General features: G+C 43.2%; 3 protein-coding genes across 4 annotated transcripts; all 3 read right to left on the bottom strand.

Annotated features, from left to right (window-relative positions):
• Nucleotides 1–21: 21 nt before the first annotated feature.
• On the bottom strand, nt 22–3,832 carry LOC127764346 (uncharacterized). 2 transcript variants are annotated; one of them, XM_052289215.1, is made up of 8 exons: nt 3,164–3,832; nt 2,083–2,185; nt 1,934–1,999; nt 1,127–1,291; nt 940–1,036; nt 556–682; nt 353–464; nt 22–257 (listed from the first exon to the last, which is right to left on the bottom strand). In XM_052289215.1, the coding sequence occupies exons 1-6, from the start codon at nt 3,765–3,767 to the stop codon at nt 566–568; spliced, it is 1,152 nt and encodes a 383-aa protein (XP_052145175.1). In that variant the 5' UTR covers nt 3,768–3,832; the 3' UTR covers nt 22–257; nt 353–464; nt 556–565. The 2 variants fall into 2 exon arrangements, with proteins under 2 accessions (XP_052145175.1, XP_052145176.1); XM_052289216.1 differs by having other exon boundaries at nt 353–461.
• A 3,376-nt stretch (nt 3,833–7,208) lies between these two features.
• LOC127764202 (uncharacterized) lies at nt 7,209–11,351 on the bottom strand. The gene is made up of 10 exons (XM_052289049.1): nt 10,966–11,351; nt 10,755–10,850; nt 9,465–9,549; nt 8,959–9,080; nt 8,828–8,852; nt 8,670–8,753; nt 8,517–8,546; nt 8,318–8,423; nt 8,154–8,218; nt 7,209–7,555 (listed from the first exon to the last, which is right to left on the bottom strand). Exons 1-9 carry the CDS (start codon nt 11,059–11,061, stop codon nt 8,155–8,157), a joined length of 708 nt encoding a protein of 235 aa, XP_052145009.1. The 5' UTR covers nt 11,062–11,351; the 3' UTR covers nt 7,209–7,555; nt 8,154.
• Nucleotides 11,352–11,522: 171 nt separating this feature from the next.
• On the bottom strand, nt 11,523–13,161 carry LOC127764203 (uncharacterized). The gene is made up of 2 exons (XM_052289050.1): nt 12,390–13,161; nt 11,523–12,251 (listed from the first exon to the last, which is right to left on the bottom strand). Exons 1-2 carry the CDS (start codon nt 12,690–12,692, stop codon nt 12,192–12,194), a joined length of 363 nt encoding a protein of 120 aa, XP_052145010.1. The 5' UTR covers nt 12,693–13,161; the 3' UTR covers nt 11,523–12,191.
• Nucleotides 13,162–13,729: the final 568 nt, after the last annotated feature.

Here is a 13,729-nt window from a genome sequence, read left to right as displayed (position 1 = left end):
AGGTCGAGGTTTCCGCAATCATGAGTTCAAGAAAGCTGATATGCAGCCTATGGTTGCACTTCTCTTGTTGTGTAGTTTTACAAGTGTGTGATCCAAAAATATAGTTCTACTTTGCAATAATAAAAATAAATAAATGAACCAATGCTACCTCATCATACATATGAAGAAAATAAATCAAGAAAGGTTAAGGTTACAAAAGAACGCCCTACTTATAGAACTGTGTACATGAAACACGCTCGTGTTATACATGGAATCACCTGCCAGAAAAAGCGAGATTGGTGAGACAAATGTGTTCTAGACTAAAGTGCAAAGGAAAAAATGAATAACAGATAGAACAGCTCAAATTATATACCCTCGAATGTTCTTGCAGCCCATAGGTGAAACCTACAGATGATGGGAGTTATCTATTCACATCGATGTCTAATGAAGTGTTCCATAGGTGGGTGATTCCTGAGTACCTCCTGCTGATAAGCAAACATAGCAAATTCATGGGCTAGTGAAATTTAAGTGATTTTAATAAAGCAAACAATGTGCATTATTGTGTCTCTTACATACCATCCAGGAACTACCGAAGCTCATCATGAAACCCATAATCATCTTCTGTGAATAAAGCACTGTAGAATACATATGGGTTCTCAATCATCTCTTGCAAACTCAGTTGCCCATCTTTGTTTGTGTCAGCCTACATTGGAGAAACCAGCAGATGGGTTATTAGATTAGCACATCATCAGACCCTTCCAGCAAAGTGAAACATGTTGTTAAGTCACTCATTCGACTTGATTGAAGTTGTATGTTTCGATAAAAAAGTGCAAGTTGCTGTACAAACACTGGTGACACTTTATGACTCCAGAATCTAGATAAAAAAATCTGACTGCTTTAGACTGAAAGGTAGTCCAAGATACCCTGAAAGTAAAATGAGATACAGTCTGCCAGTATTACCTGTGTTATCACATAGTCAGCTTGTTGCTTGGCATAGAAGTGTTCTGGTGGGTGGAGATTTCCAATAATAGGTTTTAGCTCATCTGCTGACAAAAGCCTGCAAAATGGGTAAGCCTCCTAACTCAATCCTCAGAAATTATGAATTCTTTATATAGGATAACAAGAGAACATTAGAGCTGTAATATACCCATCATTATCCAGATCAAGATGTGTAAATGATTTTCTTGCGGGTGCATCAGAAGCATTGGAGTCATCTGTTGAAGCCTCCTCATCAAAATGCCGAATTGAGTAAAATAATCCATTATAGAACTCTTGAAAATTGAGTTTTCCATCATTATCTTTATCTCTTTCCCTGAATAGTGAACAAAAATTGGTATTAAAATATTGAAATTGTTGAAATTTCCAGCTGACCCCATAAAGTAAGCTAAAAGGGATGTGATTGTTGCAGGGCCTCAACCAAGGAATGAATATTGTCGAGGATTTTTATTTTAAAATCCACCACCTTTTAAGGTTTTTTGCTCAAACTTCAAAGCATACATTTCATTGAAGCCCAAGATTCAATTCCTAAACCTGCTTGTTTTGACTATTGAAAACTTACAAGCAATGAATAGCATTTATGCATGCAGCCGTTTCACACAGTCAACTAACAGAGTACCTAGACTCTAAAGAATACCCAGTACTATCACCAACCTGAAGTAAGAAAAGTAAGAAATGCTCCAATTATAACCATTGCACAACATAGTGATGCACAAGCCAGAATGTAGCATCACTCCATCAAGGGCATTGTTTCAGCAAGTAATAACCTAAGAATATGTTCTAGAGTTTCATAATTGTTCTTTTTTGTAGTTTCTAACTCTCTAAGTTCAGCAAGAAAAAAAATATCTTTCATCTCCATTTTGTTTGTGCGGAACTGAAATGATAATAAGAGGAGGATACAAATGAAATATGAACTTGCAGATGTGTAAGGAAATAATGTTTGGAGGGAAAGATGCACCTGACTTCTTCTTTGCACAACCAATTTATTAGCTTTGGGTTCGTAGTATCAGCTGGATGTAAGAAGCTGCACAAAGTAAACCAAAGAAAATACTGTAAAACAAGAAAGGAACTCCAGAAGATTAATAGATAGTCAGAGGAAAAGTTTACTCGTTAAACTCTATCAGATTTAGGAAGCCATCACCGTCCATATCCGAAGCATTAAAGTGCTCCTCCTTCCACCATCCCACCCCATCATTGGATGAGTTATGATCTGCACAAAGATGACACTTAGTGCTCACATTGATAACGCATAAATGAGAACATTTGGATTTGGATGAAACTGATCATAGTTTATTTAATGATTCCTATTGTGTGTATTTTGAGTAGTTAGACACAGCTTTTTCATGTAATATATAGAACTTGGTCAATCCACAGAACTATCCAGGATGATTGTACATGCCAATTGTTGTTAAATATGTACATAACATGAAAATTCTAATTCTAAGTTTACTAGTCGACCAAGGGATGAAACATGTCAAAAATGCACTTTTAAATATGCTTATGAACAATTGTTTGGTACCAATCACAAGCATTAGAATACATGGGGCTGAGAAGGCCAATGTAGGACAATACCAATAAGAGTTTAATTCCAACATAAGGATTGAAATTATGTCGATTGGAGACTATATTCCATCGCAGGAAAAATAAAAAGTTCCCCATGAGCACCTAACTCGGAAGACCAGATATGTGTAAAGTTCAGGCATGGAGAATGTATGTAAATTACTTAGATTTTCTAAGAACAGCCGAAAATAGTCTAGGTCTATTTTATTAAAAGTTAAGACCTAAGAGTTCATTAAACAGCACTCCAAATCAGCTCCCCGCAGGAAATTCGTGAAAGAAGATGACAGAATGTCTTTGTAAAACAGCATTTCTAGTCAAATAAAATTGGGGAAATTTTGAAAGTTCTATTTCTGCGCTATGGTTGAATCGATGATGCCTACATTGAGGTGTGAAGTCATCCTCTTTCTGTAAATGAATTGAAATCACAACGTGTTAATGGTAGTCCAAAAACCTAGTGAACCAAAAATCTACTGATGGATCACCAAATTCAACACACCAAGATCGCGAGAGCTCACCCAAGATAGGCAGCTAGTCAACTAGCATCTCTAAGGAGGCAAATGCTGCGCTTCAATGAACCAAAAATTGGATGGCTGGTGTCAGCTCGAGAGATGTGAATACGCATACGTACCATCGAACCGCCATGCCCAGCTGGGGCGCTCGTACTCGGAGAAGGCGATGCGACCGTCGTGGTCGCGGTCGTGCAGGTCGAGCTCCCTGGCGGTGCGGTGCATCACCTCGCGGCGCGCGGAGGCGAGGTTCCAGGCGGTCAGCTCGGCGGGCGTCACGGCGCCGTCGGCGGGGTCGACGTCGATCTTGGGGAACAGCGCCTCCACCCGCCGCGTCAGGTTGAACCGCGCGGCGTCGTTGATGTAGTCCTCGTCGGGGTCGGCGCCGAAGCCGCCGCCGCCGTCGATGTAGTCCTCGGGGACGGGCGCCGCCTCGAACCCCGGCGCGTGCAGCCCCGCGGCGGCGAGGCGCTCCCACTCGCGGTCGTCGCGGCGGCGCTCGAGGCCCGCGATGACGGGGTCGAACGGGATCTGGCCGCGCGGGGAGGGGGAGGCGCGCGCGCCACGGAGGCGGAGGCGGCGGTGCGGGTGCGGGTGCGGGGTGGGGCTGGACGGGGAGAGGTGGAACAGGAGGAAGAGGAGCCCCGCGGAGGCGAGCGCCAGCGCCAGCGTCACCGCGACGGTCTGCGCCGCCGAGGGCTTCCTCGCCGCCGGCGACCGCGCCATGGCCGACTCGGCTGCTCCTCTCTCTCTTTTTTTTTCTTTCGTTTTTTTTTTTTGTTTAGTTTTGTGTGGGGCTTTTGCTTCGAGAAGTGGGCAGAGCTGGCAGTTGGGACTTGGGAGTTGGGAGCGCTAGTCCACTCGGATGTTATTGGAGGGAATGACATGTGGGCCCATAGTTTGGTGGGGCCGAGATGTCAATCGCTAGGTTTTTGGTCGGCGATGCCACCGAGCAGGAAGGCACCCAGGCACCAGTATAGTTTGACCATAAGAAAATTATTGACAGAAATAACTATAGTGTTATATTTTTTAAAAAAATAGTCAGCGTGTATTTACTTTATAATTTTCTAAATTACATATATAAATTTAGTGTATTTATAATATAAGTTCTAAAATTACATAGTAATTATATTTATAAGTGGTGTGTAAGTGCCTAAGTGGAATGTAAGTGGAGTATAAGTGGGTGTAAATTTAAATCTTATATTGAAAAAGTTAAAAAGCAAAAGCATGTGCAGTCCTTACTTTATAGGAGATGATTTTGAAAAGAAATCGAAAGGTCCGAACAAGCACAACTGAAACGTAGTCTCGCGCACAGTAATCAGACGCACAGTAAAGCCGATTGAGATCAGCCTAAAAATATGTTGACATATTTTTAACAAGTCTGATTATTGACACTAGTACTCTCTCGGTCTCAATATGTACTGGCAACATAGGATGACAACTTAGGATGAGATTAGACCTATACTACAACTACGAATGTGGACATATGGAATGGGTCTAATCCTATCATAGGTTGTAACATATCAGGACGGATAGAGTAATTTATCTATCCGTGCTAACGATAGTAGTCAGTAATGCAAATCAAATAATCAAGAGAGTCTATATGTCTTGGCAATCAAGAAAAAATAAGATATGTTTAATATTGAAAAGATAATAATTGAGTGAGTTATAATACTTTTAATTACATAACTTACGTGAGTCTTTCTGAACTATACAACTCCACATGTATCACAAATCAGAAAGTAGACAAAATCCAAACCATACATCGCCATCACCATATAATGTTTGACCTATATCTCGTTTACAGTAGAACTCAATATCTGTAGAACTTTACCATTTTCTCTTACAAACCATAAAATAGTAGCTATTCCTATACACCAGCCATCAAACATAATTTTCCTTCAAATTTATCCCATTCACATGACCCGATAACTGTTGGGAGTAGCAACACTATTATTTGTTTCGCAAATTGGCAAATAAATATATTCCTCCCCCTATGAAGACATTCGACAGCTTCCACAATCAACCAACCGCTTGTGTTGGCTCCTCTTCCATCGGTCCCAACACGGCAACACCTTAGGCTCCCATCAGATGGCCCAATAAGCCAAAGAATAAGACAAATTTTGAATTTTTAAACTTAATTTTGAGATTAATTTTGATATATTTTCAACGTATTTTTTTTAGCATTGGCTTTTAAGTTAAAAAAACATATATATATATATATATATATATATATATATATATATATATATATATATATATATATATATAAAAGTTTTACCTACAATTTTTTTATTCCCTGATAAACCGTTTTGGCTTATTAGAAAAAAAAGCCAACCGATGGGGGCCTTAGTTCCCCTAGCTTTTGTAAAAAAACAATCATGAAGCGATCTTCTTTATTTATTACTAAAACTTTCTTACGAGCAATTTAAGTTTCTTATGAACAGGCATTTGCTGAAAAATTGACTTTCTTGAATATGATTTTCTACGAGTAATACCCTCGTCCCCTAGGCAAACAAAAATATATAATTATGATGACCTCAAAAACAAATTGCCAGATCAAACAGGAAATCGATAGAAGAACACATTCAAGATCGCCTCACCGCCGCCAGGGTCCGAGTCGTAGTGAAGTGGAGGGCAACTGAGCAAAGATCCAGGCAGCAGGAACAACAACGGTGGGTGATCCACACCAAAAACAACCTGAGGAAGGTGCGACGGTGACCTGGCAGCGGAGGATCAGTGGCTCGCGAAGGCGATCACGACAGCGACCTAGCATCGGGGGCGTCATATCAGAGGGAAGAGTGCCCAAGAGGGGATTAGGCCTATGGCATGTGCAAGAGGGGAATGAACGCGGGGATGAGGGGAGGGGGAAGGGGGTGGAGTGATCTGTACACGGAGTGGAGGAGATATGGGTCATTCGATTCAATGCAGATGAATATATATAGTTGGATTTGATAAATGAGTATTATAGGTGCAAGACCGTTGGTAACATACGCATCAGCACATGCCTTGATCAGCTACCCCGGGAGTACTGGACGTCTGGACTACAGCCATAGCCAGCCAGACTACATGGTACTCCTTCCGCCCCATAATATATCAACCTATTCGATGTACTATGAAATGTCCAATCCGGTACTAGGTTGTTATATTATGGGACGGAGGGAGTAACAAGTACTATTTATTAAGGCATGTTTGAGGAGCTTAAGATTATTAAAAACAGCTGTTTGGCAGCCAGCTTCTGAGAATATAGAAAAGTTGGGTTTCCTAGTTTCTGGCTTCTAGTTTATTTTTTGCATTCTACAGCTGCAGCTTCTCAGAATCTGGACCAAAAGCTGGACTGTTTGAGGAAGCTTCTAATTCTGATAGCAGCTACAGTAGCTAAAAGCTCCACAGGAGTAACATCCATTTCACTCAGCTTCACCAGTGGGATTGCAACAATCGGATCGCTGGATTTGCTCTTAGGCTGTGTTTAGATCCAGGGGTGTAAAGTTTTGGCGTGTCACATCGGATATAGGGACACACATTTAAAGTATTAAACATAGTCTAATAACAAAACAAATTACAGAATCTGCCTGTAAACCGCGAGACGAATATATTAAGCCTAATTAATCCATCATTAGTAAATGTTTACTGTAGCACCACATCGTCAAAACATGGCGTAATTGGGTTTAAAAGATTCGTCTCGCAATTTACACGCAATCTATTTAATTAGTTGTTTTTTATCTATATTTAATATTTATTCATGTGTCCAAACATTGAATGTGACATACCTTAATCATAGCAACAGAAGGAAATCGGTGATTAGCCAACTTCTAGGACAGCAACACTGCCGGCAAAAATGGTGTCCAGCAGGTGCTGCAAATTCTGCTTTTACCATATGCATTGACACTAGTTCAGCCTGGGACCCTGGGCTAGTGGACCCCGACAGGTGAACACTTCACAAATCATAACTGCATACTGTAGTATCATCCATCGAAGCTAGACTGGGGGCCTCGAGGGCGCACAAGTGGGGGCAGACACCATTCCCTCGAGGCAATGCAACTATGCAAGCCACTTGCTTCACTGTGCAACGAGACATTTTAGCATTTTCTGCAACAGTGAGCAAACTCCAAATAGCAAAGCAGGCCACCTGGAGCTTAGATCCGACAAGATAAAAAGTTACTACCATTGGTCCAAACTCAAAAGGAATTGTACTGTCGAGTAAATTTCTATATGTTGATAAATAGTAACAATTCAAGAGATGAGATAGTACTAAAATGACAGCTAATCAGCTATGAAGATGAACTATAAGCAGAATGCTATCTACAGAAGCACTAAATGGAAGAATCGAATGACTAATCCCTATCCCATCAACTCCAATTGGCATAAATCGATTGCCGTTTGTATGAACTTTCTACAACTCATGACACATGAGATCAATACAAGCTGGAGCCAACATCCAGAGCAATGCAAATACAGGAGAGCACAGCTTGACTTGGTTCTCATATCAAAATGGTATATGGAAGATTGGAATCCTGAACAAAAAAAAGTACACCAAGTTAGCACATGGCAAAGAAGACTAAAGAGCAGTACCTGAGACATATTATATTTATATAAAAAGCTGGGCAGTACTGCCTTTCTCTAAAAAAAAAAAAGGCTAAAGAGTTAAACTACCAACATATTGTTTCAAAACATACAAGGCTGAAACGTCAGCCTTCATATTGAAGCCTTGAAGGCCAAAGAGAAAAACAGGGATTATCCTTCAAGAGTCAAGGCTGAGCTATATATTACAGTTCTCAACAGCTTAAATTCTTTGATGAATTGGAAGGCATATGAACAAGGAAATTCAATTTATCTAGCTAGTGCCTGAAAGGGAATGAACTCATTGCCAATTTTAGCTATCAATACAATCTTCTTTTACCAAAACATTTTCTTTAAATTGTCAGGTGAAGGTAATTTCATGTTATGCCTATTTTGTTATAAAAATATTGTAACACCGCATATCGTAATAGTTTAATCCTACGATAAAGCTAAGCCTCCTGTAATTGGGTGCCACACTGCTTTTGCTCTGACAACAAGCATGTTAATACAACAATAGCATAGCAGATTGCAATAATATAATGACATAATTACCTCAAGACAATATAACCAGTCCAAGGTATATTGATGCGCAAAGAAAGATAAACGAGATGAAGCCCCTGAAACAGAGAATAGCAATTCCAATTAAGCTTTTAGTGCCAGGATAATCATCATACAATATCACGAAATACAAGGACATGACTGAATAAAGAGCACACCATATGACACCCCATGCACAACCATTGCAAGGACATGGGCAGATTTCAGCAAATTTCTCAGCATCACTTGAATGAACTCTTCGTGATATCAAGTCATCATAGATGTCTAGATAAACACAACAAGATTACTAACAAGTGCAGTTGGTAATCCATTACTTATTCTATCATCAAATAACATCAGTATGATTTTTGTTCTTACCGTAGACTGAAAACAAGCTATTCATCACACCTGTAAGATGAAAACAAACATAAGAACTACTTTCTAACATACAATTAGTGTTTGCAATGATAACCGAACCCCCAAAAAGATATTGGCCTATGGGGGGAGGGGGGGGGGCGTCTTCAGTCTCACCTATAAATAAAATTACATACTTGAGACTATGGAATTTTGTGAATTCTTGAATGACCCAAACAACAGCAAGGAATACGATGAAACCTGAAAAGTTTCAATGTAAATAGTATGTGTCGTAGCAAACTTCTAAACAAAGATTAGGTCATCTTTGTACGTACCAAAGCAGAGCCAGCGAAGAAACCACTGCATGATCCGAGCAAGAGATAACAACACATGATTATTGTGTGAAAACAAGCAGCAAAAGACACTTAAAGAAATCAAAGTTGAAACAACAAAGTAGTGGACATACATTTTTAGCAACAAAAAGAACAACGATTAATGCAAGAATGAAGCAACCCGCTGCAATTCTAGTAGTGAGGAGATTTGTGGAAGCCAGTATGAAGACCATTCCCCAAAATGATGAACCCAGATCTGCACATGGAACAAAACAATGACTTCACAACAATGAAACACCAAAGAAGTATCACCTAAAGGAAACATGTACAGCATAAAATCAACAAGGGGGTAAACAGGATAATAGGATTGTGTATTTATATAAAAATTTCAAAGTAATAATTTCACTTTTTGGTTGAAAGGTATTAATAAAGTTATTGAGGTGTCCACAGGAACCTAGGACAGCCTAGACAATATAGTGAGAGATCTTTAAGACATTATCATCTTGATTGGTGTTTATCCAGAACCAATCTCTTAAATATTGTGTACTAATGAATTTGGAAAATAGCAAAACCTTTTTTTTTTACAAAAGATGAACACAACCAAATGAAGTACACTGAAAGGAATACATAAGTGATATACATCCAGCAGGCAAGATTATCCAATATATGCCGCCCCGAGTTTGAGTAACACCGCCCTCATTAGGATGGACCTGCATGCCCTCAACCTGAAAAAGGCAATCACATTTGAAGCAAATTTTATCAGGGACTGTCAAAGTCCAGATACAGTAAAACACATGAAGCTAGCAAATATTGTGGGTGACTAGTGAACAAAAAAACCTTTTCAAACCAGCAAAGCACTAGGAATTTCCATAAACGGGGACCTAAGTTTTGGAAAACAAATGGACAGCCCTAAACAAACAAAAGAAGATACTAAATGTCCGAAGTAATAATATCCTACTAGTTCAAGGAACTAAGTATTTATAACAGGGTTCACAGATAAAATTGGCGCTCTTCAACAATAAATTGCAATAAATCCAAGGAAGTTTACATGGAAAATAAGGGAGAAACAAAAGCAAAGCCTAGGTATGTGCTACAGTACACATAACAACCATATAAATTCTAAAACTCCAGTTCATTAACACAGTGACGATTGAACTAGAATGAGTGTTCATCATGATTGGCTATAACAGACATGTCCATAGCCTAATTTACACCTAATCTCCTGCAGTTATCTCCCTAGTTGCCAACCGAGGGATTGTGGATGCATGCATTGTTCACATCATGCAACAAACAATGTAAGGCAAGATTCAATTTGAAGTCACCTAGCGACAAACCTCTGGAGCATAGGAAAATTCCTAAGTGGCCAAACATGACTATGCTATAGAAAATTCACAATCTTTCAACAGAACTCCACAATTGAATGATGATGAAATGTGCAGTTGTGGCAAACGATAATTGTGGACAAAAGGAGGAGGGGGAAAAAAGGCTACTTCCTAATGTCCAGATTATAATTGAAATCCTTCTTTCTAGACGAATGCAAAGATGCATAGTATATACTCTAAACAAACATTCCCCATCTAAAAATAAATAAAAGTAAGAAGGCCCTCCACATTATGCGATATGGAATCAACCATCACTATACCTACTTTTGCTGAAAGGTACCTAATCACCTACCAAATACCAACACAAAATGATGGGCAAAACCTCCCTCGCTTCCCTCCCTCACACGATCAAGTCCAATCAGACCTTCAATTACTACCATCAATTCGATGAATTGAAATGGCACGCCAATATCACCATATCACAGCACAATCCGCACCATACCATCCCAAAACCCAAAAAAGAAAAAGAAAAACAGCACGATCCATCATCGGCCGCAATAAAAGCGCAGTAACAAGTAGTAAGTGGGGAAGGGCGTGTGCTTACTTACATCTCCGCAGGTGAGCTTGCAGGCGAGGGCGTGGCTGGTCTCGTGGAGGAAGACGGTGATGAGCTTGAAGGGCGTGAGCAGGAACGTCCTCCACAGCTGCAATCCAAAGGCAGGGCAAAAACCCAAACCCCCCACACACAACGAACCCGATTCAGAAGCAACACAACACAACCAAACCAAGCAAAGGACGGAGCTAGGGAGTCTTGCTCACGAGGAGGATGACGACGGTGGAGACGCCGACGGCGGCTATGAAGATCTTCTGGTCGCGGTCGCAGCAACCCTGCAGCTCCCAGTTCACCTTCACCATCCTCGTCGTCGTCCTCGCCGCAGATCTGCCGCCTCCTCAAGGGAAATGGGGGGAGAAGAGGGGGAGGAAAGGAAAACACGAGGAAAATGAAACCGTTCGAACTGGTTGGGAAATTTGGAGAAGGAAACGTGCGGGCACAGAAATCGAGCGCGTTTTATGGCCACGTCCATTAGTTGTGGGGGCCCACGCAATAATTCACCATCTCTCCATGATAATCGCAGTAGATGGACAGTAACCAGTAGCAATAAACTAAACTAGTACTACTCCAAACAACACGAGTACTCGAGTTTGACTCGTTCGTTCTCAGAGTGGACTGCACAGTGCAGGGAGAGGAATGGAAGCTGGCCTGGATGTGGATTTTGGCGGCGGAGGGAGCTCGCCGGAGAGAGAGGCCGTCGTCCCCGCTCCCCGTCGCTGAAATCGGAGGAAACTGGAGCCAGCAACCGGGTCGCCGGAGGGAGTCGTCGCTCGCACACACGGTTGACGGATGGGACATGGGTAGGTGGACAAAATCAACGCGATAATCAGATTAGGTAGGGGAGGGAGAAAGGTTTGGATTAATTAGGTGTGGAGAGAGGGGGATAACTGGGCCGTGGGCTGTCGCCCTGTAGGCCTACCCTCTCTCCTCCAATCGAGAGGCATGGTTGGGGAAAAAAGTACACCCAAGGTCCCTCAACTTATCATCAAGATATAAAATCATCCTCAAACCATAAAACCAGATATCTCAAGTCCTTAACTAATCAAAACCGGTCACAAAAGGTCCCTCGGCAGTTTTGGTCCCGGTTTTATCCTACGTGGCTACTGAGTTAGCATGAAACCCACGTGGGCCCCACGTGTCATGGTAATCCACGTCATCACCCTCCCTTTTTCTTCTCCTCTCTTTCTAGGCGAGGCAAAGCGGCGCGCGGGTGCAGAGGGCCAGAGGCCAGCAGGCGAGGCGGGAGAGAGGACGGCGGGCGGTGCCCGGCGGCAGCGGCGGCCGCAGCGGGAAACACGGCGACGAGGCAGTCCCGACGGCGATGTCATCGACTGCGTGCCGACGCATCTGCAGCCATCCGGTTCGGGATGAAGCAGCCACGCGCCGCCGGCATCGTCCGCCACGACTCCGCCAGCAACGGCCACGAGGTCAGTCAGTCAACTCGCCGGTCACCGGCAAGCTCACCGGCGGCAAGCTCGCTCTCCACATATATCTGCATCATCAATTCATCATTATTGGCATTGGCGAGTTGGCAACAATGGCGATGGCGAATTGGCAACGAACTGAACTAAGAGTGTAATTAATTAGCTGAGATTAATCACGAGCTGATGAAAACGATGATGCAGCATACGAAGAGGCTGGGGGAGGAGGGGCTGATGCAGGAGCTCGCTAGTGGGATGCATGAGCCCAGCATGGACGACGCCGCGGAGGCGGCCGGGAAGGAAAAGCAGGGCACGCCGTCGATGCGGCGGCGGAGGAGGAGGACGACGCTGGCCACCGCGCCGCGGCGGGATCCGGCGGGGACGAGGGGGACGACAACGCCGACGAGGAGGAGAGGATCTCGTCGGGAGGAGCGGGGCACGGGGCACACCGACGCCGCTGACCACCGGGAGAAGCGGGGCACGCCGACGCCGACGACCACCATGCCCGCCATCTCCGCCTCCTCCCAACCGAGGCGGCGTCTTCGCCGACCTCCACGCCACCGCTGCCTCCTCCCAACCGAGGCCGTCGCAGCCTCCTCCCTCCTCCTCCTCCTCCTCCCCGCCTTCGCCTTCCGCCACCGCGGCCACCTGCCGCCTCTCCCCACTCGCACGGTTCCTCCTCAACACGTTCCGCCGCCGCCAACGTTGGGGCCCGCCCGTCGTCGCGGACCTCTACAAGCTCCGCCGCTTGGCTCCCGAGCTCGTCGCCGAGGTCCTTAGCGCTCGCCCGCCACCGCCGCCACCGCTCGCGCTCCCGTTCTTCCTGTGGGCGGGGTGGTAGAAGGGCTTCCGCCACTACTTCCTGGCGGAAAAAAATTCTCTGCGGCAGTGCCGCACGCCACAGCCCGTGCGACACCCCGCAGAATAGCGACGCGTGTTTAATCTCCTGCTGCAGGCCGAGCCCTCTTTGGTTGGTGTAGAGCCGAGTCCATCTCTTGCCGCTGCTTATTGGAGTCAAGTTGTCCAGGGCACATGAATAGTTTGTATTAAGTCTAGAAGTTTTTGGGTTCCCTATGTAAGGGTGGTGTATTGCCTCTCTTTTTATTTCTACAATATAGACCAAATGATTTTACATGCTATATAAATATGATGTCGTGAACGTACCATCCTGATTTCAACACCAGGTGTGCTTTTAAGTTGTCAATGAACACATGTATTTTTACTTGTCAGGCTGGGTATAGTGCTAGAATTAGTTTGTATGTTGCAAACTTTCAAGCTTTCATGTGGTTGGTATTCCTATATAGCTCCGCACCTATACAATTAAAAATTTTCGAAGCTACTACTCTATCCCAAAAAAAGACAAACTCTAGCTACAAATCTGGACACATGTGTTCGTAGCTAGGATTGGACTATTTTTTTTTAAAACGGATGGGGTACTCCTTAAATGTTCCTTGATTTGTTATGTCATCAAAATGTAATTTCTGAGCACCTGAGATATCTTGATAAAGTTTAGGTAAATGACTTATATATTACACTAGAAAAATCTCCA

The sequence above is a fragment of the Oryza glaberrima genome, chromosome 2, assembly GCF_000147395.1.
Source record: "Oryza glaberrima chromosome 2, OglaRS2, whole genome shotgun sequence".
Taxonomy (NCBI): Eukaryota; Viridiplantae; Streptophyta; class Magnoliopsida; order Poales; family Poaceae; genus Oryza; species Oryza glaberrima.
This window is presented reverse-complemented; position numbering and strand designations above follow the sequence as displayed.

Excerpts from the sequence above, each read along its gene's own strand:
- LOC127764346 (XM_052289215.1), bottom strand. The coding sequence starts at position 3,767 with ATGGCGCGGTCGCCGGCGGCGAGGAAGCCCTCGGCGGCGCAGACCGTC. Across the intron at positions 2,186-3,163 it reads CTGGGCATGGCGGTTCGATG|ATCATAACTCATCCAATGAT; the intron begins GTACGTATGCGT and ends ATCTTTGTGCAG. Across the intron at positions 683-939 it reads CTGACTATGTGATAACACAG|GCTGACACAAACAAAGATGG; the intron begins GTAATACTGGCA and ends TCTCCAATGTAG.
- LOC127764203 (XM_052289050.1), bottom strand. The coding sequence starts at position 12,692 with ATGGCGGGCATGGTGGTCGTCGGCGTCGGCGTGCCCCGCTTCTCCCGG. Across the intron at positions 12,252-12,389 it reads CCTCCTCCCCCAGCCTCTTC|ATATATGTGGAGAGCGAGCT; the intron begins GTATGCTGCATC and ends TTGATGATGCAG.
- LOC127764202 (XM_052289049.1), bottom strand. The coding sequence starts at position 11,061 with ATGGTGAAGGTGAACTGGGAGCTGCAGGGTTGCTGCGACCGCGACCAG. Across the intron at positions 9,081-9,464 it reads GATAATCTTGCCTGCTGGAT|ATCTGGGTTCATCATTTTGG; the intron begins GTATATCACTTA and ends TTCCATGTGCAG. Across the intron at positions 8,754-8,827 it reads TCTTCGCTGGCTCTGCTTTG|GTTTCATCGTATTCCTTGCT; the intron begins GTACGTACAAAG and ends GAAACTTTTCAG.